This window comes from Magnolia sinica, chromosome 3, assembly GCF_029962835.1.
Source record: "Magnolia sinica isolate HGM2019 chromosome 3, MsV1, whole genome shotgun sequence".
NCBI classification, from domain to species: Eukaryota; Viridiplantae; Streptophyta; class Magnoliopsida; order Magnoliales; family Magnoliaceae; genus Magnolia; species Magnolia sinica.
Genome location: NC_080575.1, coordinates 41273947 through 41294095, shown reverse-complemented (window position 1 = coordinate 41294095; position 20149 = coordinate 41273947). Strand labels below are relative to the sequence as shown.

At 42.2% G+C, this 20149-nt stretch overlaps 1 protein-coding gene across 1 annotated transcript in view; it reads right to left on the bottom strand.

Annotated features, from left to right (window-relative positions):
• The window catches only part of LOC131239837 (ribosomal RNA-processing protein 8), a 44057-nt gene extending 24289 nt beyond the window's left edge, over positions 1-19768 (bottom strand). The window contains exons 1-3 of the mRNA XM_058237718.1: positions 19379-19768; positions 14608-14669; positions 9306-9357 (exon numbers count right to left, since the gene is read on the bottom strand). Of these exons, the coding sequence (XP_058093701.1) occupies positions 9306-9357; positions 14608-14669; positions 19379-19696 (432 nt within the window). The 5' untranslated portion in view covers positions 19697-19768. The remainder of the gene's footprint in view (positions 1-9305; positions 9358-14607; positions 14670-19378) is intronic.
• Between the last annotated feature and the right edge of the window lie 381 nt (positions 19769-20149).

Genomic DNA, 20149 nt, shown 5'->3' with positions numbered 1-20149 from the left:
TCTTATCAGGATTCGCTTCATTCCTCTCTAGCTAACTTGAAAACCGAGATATTTACCTGAGCTAACTCCGAACACACACTTGGACGGATTTAACTTCATTTGGTATTTCCTCGGGATTGAGAAAGTCTCGCTAAGGTCAGTTAGGTGGTCAGCAGCCTTGACGCTCTTTACCAACATATCGTCAACGTAGACCTCCATGGGTCGCCCAATCTACTGGGCAAACATTTTGTTTACCAACCGCTGATATGTAGCTCCTGCATCCTTCAATCCGAAGGGCATGACCCTACAGGTGTAGAGGCCTTTGTCCGTGACAAAGGTCGTTTTCTGTTTGTAGGACGGATGCATTGCTATTTGGTTATATCCCAAGTATGCGTCCATGAAGCTCAAGAGCTCATGCCCGACCGTGCTATCGACTAACTAGTCGATTTTGGGGAGGGGAAAGTTGTCTTTGGGACATGCTTTGTTTAGGTCAGAATAGTGGACGCAGACTCGCCATTTCCCTTTGGACTTCCTTACCAAGACGACGTTGGCGATCCATTCAAGGTAGTATACTTCTTCGATGAACCCAGCGTCCAAGAGCTTGCCAACTTCTTCGGCAATCGCGGCGTACCGCTCTAGCTCGAACATCCTCCTCTTTTGCCTAACTGGTCTGCAATTCGAGTCCACATTCAGCTTGTGGACTATTACCTCGGGCTCGATGCCCAGCATGTCTTGGTGAGACCAGGCAAACACGTCGCTATTCTTTTGGAGGAAGCTCATCGCTTGCTCGCGGCAGTTGGGAGTTAGCAATGACCCGACTTGGATTGTCCTGGTCAGGTCGGCTTCATCGAGGGGAATGGTTAGAAGATCTTCTGTCGGAAAGCTTCTTTCTGGGGAGTCTTCCATAGGGTCAATCAAGTTGAGCATAAGAGTTTGCTTAGATATTTTCCTTCTTAGTGCGGTTGAATAACATTGCCAAGCCTCACGCTGATCTCCCCGGAGGTAGCCTACTCCGTCCTCGGTAGGGAATTTCATCATGAGATGGTATGTAGATACCACAACTCTCATGGCATTGAGAAATGGTCATCCGAGAATGACGTTGTAGGTCAAAGGGCAGTTTACCACTAGGAAGTCGACCATAGTGGTGATCTGATTCTTCCCTTCACCGACTATGATGGGGAGTAGAATTGTACCTTCGGAGATGACCTTGTCTCCTGCAAAACCGTGTAGTGGGGTTTTAACTGGTCGAAGAAGTGACCTGTCGACCCCCTATCTTATCGAACACCTTAGAGAAGAGTATGTCGGTCGAGCGACCTGTGTCCACCAAAATGCGATACACTTTCCGATTAGCTATGGTCATAGCTACGACCAGAGCGTCGTCGTGCGGGTGTTGGATGCCGCGAGCATCCTCCTCAGAGAACGTTATGCTGCAAGGGTGCATTCATTGTTCTTTGCGCGGCCTGTTGGCCAAGTGAACGTAATGAGTCGAGTCAGTGCTCCAAGCATGAGCCTTTCGAGCCCGGATTGAATCTCCACCCTCTGCAGGCCCACCGCAGATGGTGCGGATTTCGAGGCTGGCATCGATGGTTCTGCTCGGCTATTCGTCCTTCCAGGCCGATCGTCCTTCTTTGATATACTCTCGCAAGTGTCCACTGCGGATGAGGGTTTCGATCTCTTCCTTGAGGTAGACACAATCGTTGGTGTTATGGTCGTAGTCGCGATGGAAACGGCAATATTTTCATTTATCCCGATGATCCGCGCTGGCCTTCATGCAGCTCAACCACTTAAGAAGTCGTTTGTCTCAAACTTCCAGAAGGACTTACTCTGGCGAAACGTTGAGGGGGGGGTATGAGCTGAACCGACTTTCGGGTCGTCTGCTTGGTCGTTGACCACGCGCAACATCCTCGTCTGACCTCTTTTTGTTGGGGGTTGTCCGGGGCAGTGCTTCTTCTCTACGCTTCCTTTCTTTTACCGAGCTCTCGGTATTCCGTGAGGACTTTCGGGAACTGAAGAGGTCTGCAGCATTAGAATACTTTTGAGCTTGATTCATGAGCTCTCCCAGGGTAGTTGGAGGGTTCTTCCCGATTGAGAAGAGGAACCTTCCTTCCCTAAGGCCGGCTATCATGGCAGTCAGAGCGACCTTGTCCGAGTAGTTGTCGACCTGCACTGCCTCCCCGTTGAACCGCACGATGTTATCTTTTAGGGTCTCACCTTCTCTTTGCTTGATGGTGAGCAGGTGAGTGGATGGCTTTCGTCATTCTTTCCCGACAATAAATTGTGTTAGGAATGTCTTGCTGAGGTCGGCAAATGAGCTGATTGACCTCAGCTTAAGTTGTCTATACCAGCTCCGCGCAGCTCCCGTCAAGCTTAGCGAGAAGGCACGACGCATAATTGACCTAGATGCCATCGGGAGCTCCATCCAAGCTTTATAGGATTCCAAGTGCTCACTTGGGTCTCCGGAACCTAAGTACGGGGTGATGGGCAGCATCCGAAATCTTGATAGTAAAGTCGAGCTCATGATCTCGCTGGTGAACAGCGGCTCTGTTTCCTCCATCATCGCATCCATCTGTAGTTGGGGCTTACGCCTGATAGGTCTGGAACATGACGTCAATCTGGCCCCGCAGCTCGTCAAGCTGGGCCTCCTAAGGGTCTTTGTTTTCAACGACAGTTTCAGGGGCCAGGTCTTCTTCGGGTGCTTTCCCGCGCCTCCTATTTTCCAATTCATGACATAGGTCGGAAGGCGCCAGCGCCGAAGTTCCTGAAACGTGAGACGGTGTCCGGGTCGATATGCCCCGAGATGCTTCTCTCCGAGATCCAGCAAGCGCAGAGTTTTCGACAACTACCGGGGCAACTGCCTCCTGATTAGGGAGGGGGAGTTGCCTTTCTAGCAATTGTCTCATTTGTCCGAGCTCATTGGCCAACGTCTCGACCTAGTTTTGCAAGGAAAGAAAGCGACCTCCTTGGTTCTAAGATCGTTGAGTCGGGCCTTTGGGGACCAACTCGGCTTGGGTTGAGAAGATGAGTTTTGGACGTGATGTTGTCCAGCGGGCTCAGGGTTGGCAGCGACAATCGCAGAGAGTGTTTTCTTTCTCCCTTTCGCCATTGCTCTTTCTGGTAAAGCAGGGACGGCTTTGATGTCGTTCCCACAGACAGCGCCAAAATGTTGATGCAAAAATCTGGTCCACCCTCACCGAGCTATTGACCTTTCGAGCACCTGCACAATGGGAGGAAGGCAATGGAGACCCTGGCTAGAGCAGGGGACCCTCTGATGTCAAAGTCAGGCTAGGAATCTGGGTCTAGTACTGTAGAGGGGTTCTGGGTGAGACATTTTGCGTACCTATTCCTGTAGGTGGGTCCCTTATAATGTTCGTAGGACAGGGTGGTCCATCATCTTTGGCACAATCTCAGCCATCAGGCGAGATGTGCGCGAACGGTGATGTTGTCGGTTACCCTAGAATCGTGCATCGGGCGGTTATATTCGTCGTGCGTTACTGGGAGGGGATCTTGAACCTTAGCTAATCTGGTCGAGCTCTTCTAGTCGAGCAAAGACGATCCGAGCCGAGCTCATTTGAACCGAGCTCTGTTGAACAGCTGAAGACAACTCGGACTGAGCTTAACAGAGCTTGACTTTGTTGTTTAATCAAAGATGACCCGAGCTGATTTAATCGCGACCAACTCGGCCCGAACTAAGGACCTAATTCCTCGTCGGCTCTAGCTATTCTCGATGGTTCTTCAATCATATTAGGTTATCCAGTCCTTGGCAAGCATGAGTGACCAGAAACTTGGGACCTCATCCCACTGAGGGCTATGTTAGTGAGAGCAGGTGCCAGCTTCATGCCGAATCTCCTAGGTAAAGTGTCTCTGGAACAAACGTTCGTCGGGCCCAGCTGATGTTGAAGGTGGTCAGGTCGAGCCGTTCTTGAACGTGGTCGAGTCGAGCTGTCCTTGAAGGTGGTCGGATTATATTTTCCCATAACAGTACTTGTCCATTAACATTGATGTGGTGTGGTCTACCTGAGATTTGAATGTAATTAATTTTTGGTATGACATCATAAAATTGGCTATAAAAACGAATGGATGGAGTGGATGTACCACATATCATCAAGGTGGGCCCTACAGTAAGCGAAACACCCACTGATTTGTTACTCACGTAGCACCCAATCCACGCCCTTAATTAAGGGTTGTATTTAGTAAACTATGTGGGGTCCACCATGATTTAAATATTTTATCCACTCCTTCCATCCATTTTAACAGATAATTTTAGTGCTTGAGCCCAAAATTGAAGATTATCCAAAGCTCAAATGGACCACACCACGGGAAGCAGTGTGAATTGAACGTATACCATTGAAAAATTCTCGAGGGCCACAGAAGTTTTGGATCAAGCTTATATTTATGTTTTCCCTTCATCCCTGTTTCTTTGATCTTATGAACAGGTTGGATGACAAAAAAACATCACCGTGGGGGCTTAGCAAGGTTTCAACAGTTGATATCATTATTCCCACTGTTTCATATGGTGTTATCCACTAGAGCTTTGGATATGGTTCAATTTTGGGATCAACCCCTTAAATGAGCTGTAGAAGTTGGACGGTGTGGATAAACCACATACATTCACGGTGGGCCCCACGGAGTTTTCTCATTACGATAACAATGTACCGAGTTACTCAGTGCAACCCAATTTTAACGCAGGGAAAAATCCATTTGCAAGAAACCCGATTTCAACGCAAGGGAAAAACCCCAATTTTCGAAAGGAAGAGGGTTTCGGACCTTCCAAAACCCTAAAATTTCGAAACCTTCTCCTCAATTCGGCCCAATTTCTCGTCGGAAATTCCATTGCGAGAAATCCCCAAATCGTCTCCTCAATCAAAATTTCTCATTGAAATCTTCATTGTTGCTATATCGATTCGAAGAAAAAGAAAGACGGAAATCGAAATTACTGGATGGAATGGCCCACCTCCGATCACGCAATCTTCGTTACATGTAATGAAATCTCCTCTCCAGTTTTTCTCCTTTTTTTCTAATTCTTTTTTCAATTTTCTGGTAAATACACAACCCCCATCTCGAAGATCATCGTGCGATATCTACGTTTTTGCTATTTTTTTAACTTCCGATGGGTTTCGTCTCACTAGCAAGTAGCAAGCGATAATGATAATATCAGCCAATATATCAGCTGATATTATCGATATTGTGAACATTGCCTACAAGTTACAAGTACAACAAGACGAGTGACCCAAGACTAGAGTGAAGAAACTCTCGAGTCTCAACTACAAGACAAGGACTAAAGACTAGAGTGAGGAAAGTCTCTATTCTCCCTCCCTCTCTCTTTTTTTCTTTCTTTTGTTTTGTTGTTACTTGCAAGAGTGTAAATGACTAAGTGTATCTCTATCTCTATTCTCTCTTTCTCTCTCTTCCAAGTGTAAGTGTGTAACTCCCTCTCTCTCTCTTTTTCCTTTCTTTTGTTTTGTTCTCCTCTCCTACAAGTGTGTAACTCTCTCTCTCTCTCTCTCTCTCTCTCTCTCTCTCTCTCTCTCTCTCTCTCTATTTTTCTTCTCTTCTACAAGAGTAACAAGACTTCAACAAGTCTACTAGTCAACTACTAGTGGAAGTGTGTAAGTGTAGTTACAGACAACGCAGCCTTGTATGTAACTATCTGTCGTCATCTTATGGAAAAGAGGCGTCGTTTATTTTGGACCCCTTGTGTGTCTCACGTATGTTAGAAAATATAAGTAGGTTATCCTTAAACGTGATTGCAAAGGCTGGAAGAATCACGATCTGTATGTACAAACGCGCCCTTCTTCTCCATCTAATGAGAAAACACATTGGAAGTAACTTGCTACATCTAGTAGTCGCCCATTTCGCTACAGCTTTATTAACATTATAAATATTATAAAATAAATTTATTTATTAAAAAAAAAAAAAAAAATCAAAACTCAGAAGCCTTGTAGTGTCGGTCGATTTTATAAATGTGCCTAGGTTAAAGAAGGCTGAAGGGAAACAAGTTCAACAAACAATCGTTTTGCAAAAAAATTTAACACAAGGCACTAAAAGCATATGATCTCTTAGTCACCATATTGTGATTGGTAGACGGGGATGAGAAGACCACCAATGAGTTACATGTATGACACAATGCAGAGGACGAGAAATAAAATCATGGATCATTTTAACTATAGAGAACGTGATTATAAGCCCATTACAGTTATTACAGATAAATATGGGGCAAACGGATTGGCACTTGGAGAAGATACTTTTACTTTCGCTCAAAAGCGAGGGGGGGTGAGTAGTAGCAGTAAGCCCGTGGAAGAGATTGAGGAGAAAGATGACGGAGGAGATGATGATCAAGCTGAAGATCAACTGTTGGATGTTAACGAAGTATTAGTACCATGGTATTCAAAATCGGTTACGTAACGGCCGTTACATAACGGTAACAGTCATAACCGTTACGCGTTACGGGATCGAAATGGCCGTAATGGCCGTTATAGAAAAATGGGCCGTAACAGCCCCATAACGGTCCCGTAACGGTCCAGTAACAACGATTTTCAAAAAATCAAAAACGGCCCGTATCATAACGGTAACGATGGTAGCCGTTACAGCCACCGTTACCATTTTGGAACACCTTGATTACTACGTACAGATGATGAAGAAACAGAACAAGAAGAAGAAGTAGATGTGGAAGAGGCAAATGACTCCGATGATGACGATTGTGGTAATCAAATGCCACAATGGCAAATAGATCAATGTATATAGCATTTAGTATTATTTTGTTAGTGTATAACTTATAAATTATATTTCCATTTTATACAATCGATAATAAATAAATAGCTTCTTGATTTTGTTGTTACTTGTTACTTCTTGTTGTTAAGTGTCATTTGATATAAATTGCTGAATGTTGATGACTTGATGTTTAATTAATTTTATTTCACTCAAATATATTTTAAATATGTAAAATTAATTATCTACTAACTTCGGAAAGTTCCCCCTAATTTCTTCTTTTTTTTTCATTTTTTTCTTATTTTCCCCTATTTTTTTGATTTTTTTATTTTTTTGAAAAAAAATTATGCGGTCGCATATGCGATTGTGCGATCACATATGCACACCGGAATATGTGATTGCATATGTGATTTGACAACATTGCACACATGTAACACGGTTTTTACATATTTGGGGTTATTTTGTCCCACATCAGTTGGGAAGTGAGTTTTCTCCCCAAAACTTAAAAGGGATTTTCCCCCTCTTAACCAAGACATCTCACATCCTCTCAATCTTACGGATCCCACAAAAGCCAAAAGAGAAATTCTCCCATCTCTAACCAGGGAACCTAGGGACCCAGAGAAATCAATTTTACGAGCAAAGTGGGACAAAATTGAAGGCTTGGTGAGAATGGGCACCCCAAGGTGAGGTCGTTTCAATTTTTTATTTTTCTTTCCACTTTGGAACCATTCACATTTTCATGCATGCATTAGCCTCCAAACCCCTTTTCTATCAATGGAGCAAGAGGGAGGGTGACTTAATGAGATGGCCACAATCCCTCCCATAATTGATCATTGAACCTCTTCCTTTGTCTTTAGTGTCCTTCCTTACTAGTTTAGTTTCCTCTCTTTGATTAATCCTCTTATTATCGTCTTTCACTGTTATTTCCATTTCTGCAGGCATTAGTTTTCATCTTTCGACAAATTCTAGTGCCATTTATCAACTTTAGGCTCGATTATTGGGAGACAAATGTGGTGCTAGAGCTCGATTGAAGCCACAATAATTATCCCCTAGAAATTGATCCCAAAATATTCAATAGGGGTTCTCTCTCTCCCAATTTTTGGTCGAAGTCCGTGTGCATTGCATTTATGTTCTAAACAGGCTACAGTGTGAACCAATGCCAGAATTAACAGCAGGTGACACTATAAATGTTGGCTAAGTTCCTAAACTGCTCAATGCCTGAAATTACATCAGGAGACAATGTCACTGCCATCCATTGTCTAAATTGGCGTCAGACAGCAATAGTTCTGTCCCATAGTATCAGCTTTTTTTTCCCTTTCCTCTCCTTAACTCTTGCTTTGATTACCCTTTGGATTTTGTCAACCTTAGTCATTGCATCTTTTCATTTAGTTGAATTTAATCACTAAAGCCTTTAATCACCAACAATATCAGCGCATCCAACAGAGTAATGGGATTGAGCAGATTTTGGGAATGTAAACAAAGGGAAAACAGAAAGGTAACTCCAGGAGCAACTTGCACTGGTACAGAAATAGTGAATAGTGAAACCAGCATTCCAAACAAAGAGTATTAGTTGCAGATGAGAAGATAAACATAACAGATTGCTACAGAAACCACACAAACCAGTAACATCCACACACAACATATGCCCAAAAATAAGGTAATTGCCCCCCTTAATCTGCTACCTAAAGAAAAACCTCCCGCTGCCATTCTATGAAGAAGAGCATCAACAACTCAATTTTTTTAAAGAAGTGATAATAATTTTATTAAAGAAAAGGGGGCAAAATCCTCACAAACTACAAAGCCGCCCAAGAAGAGGATGGCAAAGCACAAACCCTGAGAGCCTTAGTATTAGAGGCCCACTCTATCTCTATGACATCTGATTTAGCCCTCCCAAAAACAACCCGCATGCTCCAATTGTGAAAGCACTTGTTGTTCCTCTCTCCCCACAATGCCCATACACCAGCCAAAAGAAAACAAAGAAACAAAGAAACAAACAAAAACAAGTATATGGCCTCAGTATATGGCCAGAGGCCATATTATAATCTCATACAAGTTTTCTTTTGGAGATCAATCTATATTCCTAGCTGCATATAAATATGTGCTTATTAAATTAGTTTTAAGGAAAAACAACTAATAAAAGACACCTAAGATCATAAAACTTCCCGAAACAAGGAAACTGCTATTAAAGAGTCGCGATCCCACTACACATCCAAAAGAAAGGAAACACTTGATAAAAGGGCTCCCCTTTGCTAAAAGATACCAGGCAAACGGAGTACATGAGCTGTATACACAACTGTATGCAACCACACACACTATTTTTAGCATCCAAACTGCTTTGGGGTATATTGGACACGTGTGTGACCAGGTAGGACCCATTTTGGGTCCCCACACATGTGAACCAGGGATTAGCTGCATCAATCAAAATTAATGGTTTCTATCCGGATATGTTTTGTGTGTTCATATTCATATCTTTACAGACTAAACTTCGTATTCATGTTTATTCTTGTTATAGTGTTAAAAGGAATCCAGAGTTAATTGTTTATCTCATTGCCATCAACTGAATAAATGAAGAAAGGAATTGAGATTAGATACAATAAGTGGGCGTTGAGAACGTATCTTACCACATTAAATAGTGTTGGATCCTTCTTAAAAAAGCTAAGCGCCTCATTTCCACTGAAAAGAAAATAAGATCAAATTGACAAATCAAGCCAAAGAGACTAACATGTAGCCAAAGGCCTTTAGAAGCTAGTTAGCAACTATGCAAAATCTAGCCATTTGGTAAATGCAATACAAATATAGTTACTGTGCAATGAGGAAAACGAGTAACAGCTCACTAAGCCCTCTTAAGAGCCAACGTTCATATTCACTATGAAGACAAGGAGTCTTGCAATCTTGCATTAGGGAAAAAAGGAAACCTCCCAAGCTACAAAATATGATTAAATGGCATATAAAAGTCCAACAAAATCTAATATATAACATCACATACCAGTGACTTCTCATGATGTCTACATCCCTGCTTGAGCTCAATTCCTATTTTAAGATAGGCAAGACTAGTTCTCCAAATTAACATAACTATCCATTAGAGTCCACCTTTACCCCAACCCATATGCTATACTAGGCAAGAACACAGAAACAAAAATCTCATCCTTGCGAGGAAAAGTTCCATCTAAAGTCATCTATATACAATATTATTGCTGCATACGTGAATCAATAGCTGTACTTGGTTGATTGGTGAAATAGGATTGATAAAACTGACCCAAATAGCTGGGACAAGGCTATGAAAACCTATTTACAATAGCATTGCCGCCTACATGCATTTGTAGCTATACTTGCATTCATGTAAGCATATTGGTATGCATTCCATCAAATTGCAGTAACTGATGCAGGAATCTATATGTTGGGACAGTTATCCTGAGAGTTCACTAAGGAAGTTCATTTAAGTTTGTTCGTGAGGTGGCTAGTGGGAGTTTGAGTTGCACTCACTGAAATTGCACCGTGAAACCCATATGTCAAAGTTTTCCATTGAAATCATTCCTAAAGATTACAATGTGTTGGTGCTTGACTGTTGAAGGACGTTTGTTTGAAAAGAACACTCATGAAGAATGTTTATTGAAAAGAACAATCGTGTATTCTCTGTTGACACATGGAAGTCTGTTCATTGAAGAAAGTGCTTTCATCACCAGTAGAAAAGGGATGGACAATGGGGGCACCAGTTGTGGCCGGGGACCCTCCGATGCCTAAGTCAGGTAGATGAACCCAAAGTAGGTGTGGCTAGAGTCGGGATTTTTTGTGTGTACCTTTTCCCTCAAGCGGGTGATGTATTTATAGGTGTTCTAAGCAATCTACGTATCTGAGTGGATCTGTTAAATACGTTGGAAAACCCCGTATTGGAGTAGGAATCTGCTCTCAAGAACATCTCCGATTTTGCCTCAATCGGCGTGATTTTCGACTAGGATCTTGTCGGATTGATCCTGTTTTTATACGACGTGAGATTCTCTCCGGATAGTTCTATTCTGAGGTTGAGGTCGGTATCTAAGGTCGAGGTCTGAGGTCGACCTTATTAGACAGTTTGGTTGAGATAATCAGGTTGGCCAATGAATCTTATTACCGAGATAGGTTTAACGATTCAGTTTAGCCAACAAGTTGTTTGCCCAGCTCGACTTCTCTGATAGTAAGTACATCGGTGGTTCGGGGAGATCGCTCTGTTGGTCTTTGCCACGTCTCATACGGCTGGTCAATTCGATTTTTCCCATAACAGTTGCCCCCCTAATTCTAAATTCTATGTCCATGAGCTCAGGAAGTAAGGATTTGAACTTACGTATGAGCGATGGATTTTGAAATTCTAATTATGAGTGGTTAGCTCGGTTCATCTGTCTTCATTGATTTTGTCGCCTAGTGATGAAGACGGGGATAAAAAAGGACAACATATGTCGTGAGGATTAAGGAAGATATTATGACAGTTTCGCTGTACGACGAGTCATGCACAGAGTGACGAGCGTCGTTTCGTCTTCTAGGCGACTCACAAGCGATTTCATTAATGCTACTTCTGGGCGTACCCCATGTCGCCACGTGATGGAGATCGTGTATCGAGGCAAAACTGTCATAATATCTTCCTTGATCTGCGACATACGCCATCCTTTTCGATTCTCGCCTTCATCACTAGGCGACAAAATCAAGGAAGATAGACGAACCTAGCTAACCACATACAGTTAGAATTTCAAAATCCCACGCTCATACATCAGTCCAAATCCTTACTTCCCGAGCTCATGGAAATGGAACTCGGAAGTAATGGGACAACTGTTATGGGGAAAATCAAACTGACCGGCCGTATGAGACACATGGCAAAGACCAGCAGAGCGATCTCCCCGAACCACCGATGTGTCTACCACCAGAGAAGCCGAGCTAGGCAAAGAACCCGTTGGCCAAGTTGAACCAGTCAACCGAACTCGATAATAAGATTCATTAGCCAACCTGATTATCTCGACCAAGCTATCTAACCAAGGTCAATCTCAGATGCCGACCCCAACCTCAAAACAGAAATATCCAGAAAGAATCTCACGTCGTTTAAAAACAGGATCGATCTAACGAGATCCTAGTTGAAAATCACGCTGATCGAAGCAAAATTGGAAATGTTCTCGAGAGCAGATTCCCACTCCAATACGGGCTTCTCCAGCGTATCTAACAGATCCACTTAAATACATAGACTGCTTAGAACAGTTATAAATACATCACCCGCCTGAGAGAAAAGGTACGCACAAAAAATCCTAACTCCAGCCACACCTACTTTAGATTCATCTACCTAACTTAGGCACCGGAGGATCCCCGACCATAACCAGCGCCCCCATTGTCCATTCTTTTTCTACTGGTGTAGGTATTCAGTAGCCTACAGATGGCGTTGCAAGTTCAACCAGATTCAAGCGATAACAATTACTACAAGAAGGAATCATTGGACTTGCCCCCACCAGACCTTAGTCTACCTTCAGGGGTATTTGACGACCCCTATCCTTGGTTTCCACCGACATATAGTCCGATTCCACAAGATGAGGCTAGCCATTTAAGGCAGTCCTCCTCCCCTAATTCACCAAAGGTAGTACGAAAGTTTTAGGACATTAGGGTTTGGTCCCTATATGAGAGATGCACATATCAAATTGGTTGGACGATAAGTTACAGTCCACCCTTCCAACATGTCGTGTGTGTGAAATCCAACTCGTCCAATAGGTTAGCCCTGCCAGGAGGATCACCTTGGATAAAAATCAACCCCATCCACTCTTCAGGGAGACCACATGTGTATTTATTATTTATCAGTGGCTATACATTATTTTTTATGGTGTGGCCCACTTGATAAGTAGTTGGGGCTAATTTTTACATAAGGTGATCCCCGTAGTGGGGCCAACCTATTGTGTAGGTCAGATGTCACACCCACATGGTAGGTTGAAAGGTATCCATTGGGTGGACAGTAACTTATAGTAAAATTAGTTGGATGTGTTCGCACACACACACACACTGTGTGTAGGAAAATTATTAAGTGAAAACATTTTTGCTATAACAGGCCCCATTGTGATGTGTTGATGGCATCCACTCAAACATCATGCATGCCGCCTTTCCTTTAGCCATGGGCCCAAAAATCAGGCCAATTCAAAACTTAGGTGTGTGGCACATGCCCAATTGAAATCTACTTTTCCAAATCATTACTTTATCCCTTCCAGATGCATATTTGGGTTATATTGTTGCCATGTTTGTTTAAATGCACTCTATTTATGTTAATAGTAGGTTTCAGAGCTGAAGCTGCCAACCAAACTCATAACAGTTCTTCGTTTGTTGTTTTCATTTTATAAGTTCCATAAGAATGCCAACACCTCATTGAGTTCCGCACCGTCAATCCATCATGTTGGTAAACTATGGGTGGCATCTTCCTTCTCGAGACTCACCTAGAAAAGCCAGCCACAGCTTGAAGATCTCTTTTTTTTCCAACCATGGTCCCTGGTCTTCCACTCCACCATACTCAACATGTTCCAGCTGTAGCAATGTTTGGTCCACCTACAAGACCTGTCCAATATAGAAGAGCCTACTGCTTGCAAAGTATCCAGAAAGAAGGAAAAGGAAGTATTCCAAATATTTGAAACCAAGCTCATCTTTAGCCCTCTTAGAGCTTATCTTCCATCACACCAAACAACACAAAGTCCTAGCTGAGAAGGCTCCCCCCTGGAGCAACTTACCAAGGTCTCCAACGTCTCCAGTTGGATCCATATTCCATACCTTTGTCAGGCTCATTCATCATACTTCAATAAAGAGTGTACCCTTGCCCAATCAGAGTTCTAATCACTATTTTATCTTTACAACTAAAACCTATGGACCAGAGGTATTTCCAAGCAAACTAAGGGCTAAACAAGATCTCATAGCTTCCCAAGGAGCCCAGCTCACTTGAATTGTTTCCTACTGCCTTGCCAGTCCTTGAGACAAACATCTTCCTGAAGAATCTTTCACACCTCCCACTGTCTCCATCTCCTTGCCTATACTTACCTCTGCCCTTCCTGTTGTCAACTTGTCCTATCCTAACTATTTTCTTTCATGCATTACAGGTCCATAGTTGACTTCACAAACCTTAACCTATTTCCTTTAAACTTTTGACCGTCTACCCGCTTAATGGCCTTTTTTTTTTTTCTTGAAAGGTACCTGTTTAAGGACCCTTTGCACCTCAGCCTCTATGTAATATCTTAGACATGTGAACCCTCAGTCCTTCCTATGATTTTATCTCTGGCAATAAACTTCTCCATGGTCCTCCCTCCCTTCCTGAACAGAAGATTCTCCATCTGAGACAAAGGGATACAACTCACAACAGGCTTCTCTATGTCTCCTTCTCCTATTCAATAATGCACATGTCCAAGTAAAGCTCTTTGCAATTCTAAATCATGAGACCACCACTCTAAATGCTAGGAAAAAGTAGAACCTCTTCAGCATGGATGCCAACTTTAATTTTGTTTACAGAAACAAGCTTGTCTATGTTAATTTTAAAGCTGAAGTACTTCCACTACATCTATAAGCTCAAGCATTTTGGCATTCACAGCATATTTATACTTGTTCACATACAAACAGGGCCTCGCTTAGGTTATGCAAAATGGGTGGATAAACAACCAATACGAGACCACCTCAAATTGGCTTTCTCTAATAGCTCATGGTCGCAAACACTTTGCATATCAAAACTTAAATTGTTATTCAATGTAGTTTCAAAGCAGCCAATGTTCATAGAGCTAATGCACAATTTTCAAATCCACCAACAATATAATTTCATTGGTTCGTTTTCTTGGCATAGCTTGACACTTCTAGTTGTGAGTATATCTTTAAATGCCCCAGATTCTAACAAGCTTGATAAATACGAGCAATAGGATATGCAAACCAATGAAAGACAAAGGAAAAGAACCATACCTGCAAGTGTACAACTTCTCATTTATCATTCTGAAATGGCCACCCTTCAACCTAGCCCTCATCTGCGCATTCATGGATACCATCAAGGTTGTGGATATCCTCTCATAGAAGAGGAAAACTCAAGAAAACATAAAAAAACCACAATTCATTAAATGTAAACATAAAGTACTTTGAGCAAATTAACATGAACATGATCATTTACAATCATATGACATGCATTTTTGCCACATTGCCTATTAACTGATACGGCAATGATGTAAATGCTTAAAACTAAAATAGTTATTTTCTTCAACTATCTATCTACAACTACAAGTCCATTAACTACCAGGCTTCTTCAGGTATTTGGAAAGAGTGGTGAAAAGGGGAAATAGAAATCCTGAAAGATGTGACATTTCAATTGTGACTAGGGACCAGGACGCACACTAGGGCTGCATTTGAACACATGTTGAAAAGATACGATTTGGCTGATAGCAGCAAATCAGTAGCTTATGTGACAGAAGTGGTTAGGTAAAATGTCATTTAAGAGTTGTTGAACACCTTATCATGGCTTATACACTCAATAAATAAATAAATAAAAAGTTTTTTTTTACATTCGTTGAAGGGAAGACCTCCTACGCCGTTGCAATCTAGGTGCCTCTCTCTCTCTCTCTCTCTCTCTCTCTCTCTCTCTCTCTCTCTCTCTCTCTCTCTGTTACATGTTTTCCATTTTCAGTTAGGGTTAGGGTTTCGATGTGGTGTGGGCTTTTTCAAAAGGGTTTTATGGAGAGAGGAAAGGAAGAGAGAAAGAGAGAGAGAAGAAAGATTGAGAGAGGGAGTGGCCGGTAGCTGGCGGTGAGTATGGGTACCGTGGCTGAGAGAGAGAGAGAGAAGAAAGATTGAGAGAGAGAGAGAGAGAGAGAGAGAGAGAGAGATATTTAAAGATCAGAGAGAGAGAGAGAGAGAGAGATTTAAAGATCTGGCATTGACTATGGCTGTCGCCTCTGTTCCAGCAGCAGCTACCGCTGACACAGCTGGATTGTAGTTGAAGTATGCTGATAAATACGCTGTTTTACGAAACATACTTATGCACTGAATCAGTAGAAACTGAGATCAGCTACTTGAGGCTTAGTAGCTGAAGCAAAACAACTTGAAGTCCAGACGCAGCCTAGATTCCAACAATGCAATTGGTGCTGTGAAACCCACTCACATGCACAAAGTTGCCTCTTGCCAGCAAGCTTCTATGAGTCAATGGTTTTCCATGGGAGGACTTGCAATGGTCTACAAACTGAGATTCGGAAGAGATCTCAGAGACAAATATCATAGCCTTTACACTGATGCAAGATATCATTCATCGTGCTAATATATCCATGCATATAAAAGTTAAGTTGTTATGGAAAAATGAATCATTTTGTTACAATCTGGTTAATGGTCTACCTTGATGTGTTCCATTAGTCCTGGGGCTTTTGGCATCAGTGTTTGAAATATCGGTATCGCGCAATGTATCGCAACCGTGGGATACAGATACGTATCGATTTTCGCAAGGGATATATCGTTTGTATCGGGTAATTTATCGCACTTTTTGGGAAACATGGGGAAACATTGGGAAAATGGTTGAATTTTTCAATGAAACTTCAGGAATTATTTAAAAAGACCTTAATACACACTTTTAAATCATAAAATCTTAAAAAACAAGTGCATATAAGAGGTTTCCTTTGTATAGGACCCTAAGTTATGCGTTGTCTGGTTGAACAAAGGTAACTATATTCAAATATGATGCATAACTTTTATAAATGTATCAAGACATGAATGAAAACACAACAAATGTATTCAAAAGCAAAAGATATAAAAATAAATTAATATTTTAATTTTTTTTAGGTGGACCATAATACAGGAAACAATGGTAATCAACCATTACAAACTTTTCATGGGCCACAAAAGCTTTGGAACAAGCTGATATTTGTGTGGTCTCTTCATCCAAGTCTTTGTGACCTTACCAACAGGCAACAGGTTGGATGGCGAACAAGCTGACAATGCTCTGTGCCCCCCACCATGATGTGCGTGTCCTATCCACTCCATCCATCCATTTTGCCAGACTATTTTATGGCATGAGCTTAAAAATGAGGTAGATCCAAATCTCATATGGACCATACCATGGGAAAGAGTGGTGATTGAACACTCACTATTAAAAACTTGTTAGGGCCACAAAAGTTTTGGATTAAGCTGATATTTGTGTTTTCTATTCATCCAGGTGTGCGTGACATAATCAACGGGTTGGATGACAAATAAATATCACAGTGAGCTCTAGGAAGTTTTTAATGGTGGGCATTCAATCACCATTGTTTTCTTGTGATGTGGTCCACTCAAATTTGGATCTCCCTCATTTTTTAGCCCATGCTCTATATTAATCTGGAAAAATCAATGGACGGCTTGATATATCATGCGGAGCCCACATAGCACTAGGCAATCGACGTCACAAAACAGGGACACAAATTAGGTGTTACCCGTGTAGTAGCTTAGTGGGTGTTGCCCCTACCGTAGGGCCCACCTTGATGATGTTGTGTATATCAACGCTAACCATTCGTTTTTCTAGCCCATTTTAGGATGGGATACCAAAAATTATGCAGATCCAAATCTCACCTGGACCACACCACAAGAAACAATAGTGATTTAGTGCCTCACCATTAAAAAATCCAAAGGGCCCATCATAAGGTTTTTGTAATGTTTATTTGCAAATCCAACCTGTTGACAATGTCAAGAAGATCTGGATGAATGGAAAATAGAAATATCAGATTCATCCAAAACTTTTATGGCCCATAAAAAGTTTTTAATGGTTATTCATCACTGTTTCTATTGGTATGGTCCACCTGAGATTTGGATTTTGATGATTTAGGATCTCATCCTAAAATGAGATGGAAAAACAGATGGTTGTCATGGATATATTAAAAAAAACATCAAGATGGGCCCAACATGGTTAGGGTATACTCACTAAGCTGTTCCACGGTAACTGTTAATCCACTCTCCACTCTCAGTCCGCGTTGCACAACGGACGAGCTATGTGAGTGGGACCTTGACTGTGAGCCCCATCATGATGTATGTGTTATATCCACACCATCCATCCATTTGGAGAGATCATTTTAGGGAATCGGCCAAAGAATGAGGCCGATTCAAAGCTCAAGTGGACCTCACCACATGAAACAATGGGTACAGTGATGCCCACCATTGAAACTTTTAACGTTCCTAGGGCCCATCATAATGTTTATTTGTGATCCAACCTATTCATAAGTCCAGGGAGATATGGAATAAGGGAAAACACAAATATCAGCGTGATCGAAAACTTCTTTGGCCCTCAATAAGTTTTGCTATGGTAAACGTTCAATCCCCACTGTTTTCTGTGATGAGGTCTAGTTGAGCTTTGGATCTCCCTCATTCTTTGTTTCATGACCTAAATGGATATTTAAAAACGTATAAACGGAATGGATATACAATATATACATCAAGGTGGGCCCCACCAAAAGGATTGCACCCTCCTAAATACATCGTACAGGCACCGAATCCACTCCTTATATAAGGAGAGAGTCGAGGAAACCCTCTCGAATCATTTTCTTCTCCATAGGCTCTGAAAGGTGCTGGATTTCAGTTCGAAAGCCCCAAAAATCTCGCTGGCATCCCTACCAAAATCCCGAAAACCTCGACAACAATCTGGTTTTTTTTTTTTTCCGGGAATTTCTCTCCGAAAGGAAAAAAATAAAATAAAATTGGAGGTTTTATGATTTTCTTACCTAAGCTGGGGCGCTCGACGTTTGGCCCACCAAATCCGGTCAAAGGCGACTACATCTTTAGGTAAGAGACATTTATCTATATATATTTTTGAATTTGTGGGGTAGGAGAGAGGATTTTGCCTCATACCGCCGAAAACAATGCCGCTACAGAAAGATTCTGTGGTAGGTGGCTACAGAAGATTTTGTCGATATCAACAGATATAGACAATATTGTGTATAAAATCATTGGAAATTTTACGATACATTGGGATATATCATCAATATCGCACAATATTTTGCGATATTGTGCGATATATTGCACGATACAAAGAATTCCCTATTTATTTTTCATTTCTGAGCGAATTCCACGGAGTTTCAAATCGCTGGCCAGCGATAATGATAATATCAGCCGATAGTATCAATATTACCAACACTGTTTGGCATATTGGCTAGGTTCTTAGCAATCGGTATCAGAGCTAACACCATGTTCCGTTTTCAAGTCACCAATGGGGCTACCAATGGAAAGGACAACCTGGACCAAAATGAAAGCCACCACAACATGGAAAGGGCTACTTGGACAACCAGAGAGCAGCCACCATGCTGTCTTAGTGCGGAAATGGCTACCTGGACAACCAGAGTGCAGCAACCAGACTCTCTTCAAGTGGAAAGCACCATCAGGAAAAGAGGCCAAAGTGAGTGCCGCACTAGAGTGAGCCGCCGCGAACGCGATCCAGTTAAGGGTTTAGCAAGATGCATTCCATTAGAGCTTTCGCGGTTAGGGCAATTTATCAGTATCTCAATGGTGACGATGTGAGCAAGAAAAATGCTTCAAACGCTGTAGTGTGTAATTACTTGAGGCCAACAAGGATGATTGCATTTCGATAGTTGGCTGGTAGGCATAAAGCTTTGATTATCGACTATCTTTGGTAAAGAATAATGTGAAATCACTGTAAGGGGCTTCATATGTGTTGGGAATGGTGTAAATGTATGCATTCATGAATTTGATCGATGAAGGTTGGCAAAGGGTTAGTTACCTTGTCAAGAAAGGGGGTGGATTTTGAAGAAGATGAGCAAGAGCTAGTGCTGGGCCCATCCATGCATTTTCTGCGCTTTGATGGAGGCTGCTGCTGCTGCTGCTGAGTAATTGCTGATCTTGTTGTCTGCGGGACTTGTTGTCGTGATAGGGAGGGTGAGTGAGATCCAAAGGAGTTCTCCTTGGGTTTCCGCCGCCCCTTCCTCCCTCGATTTTTCCTTTTTCCGCTGTCCATTGCTTCCTCCCTATCTATCATTTTCCTAGTTCCGCTCTCCACCGCTTCCTTCATCTCTCTCCTTTTCTTTTTTCCGCTCTCCATTGCTCGTTATCTCTCGCCCGCCTTATGCTCGTAGCTTGTACCACGTGCTTTGTACGCAGGAGATATGATGTGCGACTCGTTCTATGCACAGTATCTGTTGGTTTCTACTCTGTAAGTGCGCCGTGGTTCGGTAGCCCAGCCCATTGGTCTGTTGTAACCATCTTGGGTGAGGCCCTGACCTTGGCCAACCTTGATGCATGTGTTGTATATCCACGTTCCCAGCTCATTTTAGGACGTGCCCCAGAAATGAAACAGATCCAAATCTCAGGTGGACCACACAATATGAATTGAATGCCCACCATTAAAAACTTCCCGGGGCCCAAAAGTTTTAGATCATATTTGTGTTTTCGTTCCATCCAGGTCTGTGTGACATTATCAACAGAATAGATGGCAAATAAACATTACAGTGGTCCCTAGGAATTTTTTAACGGCAGGCGTTCAATGTTTCCAATG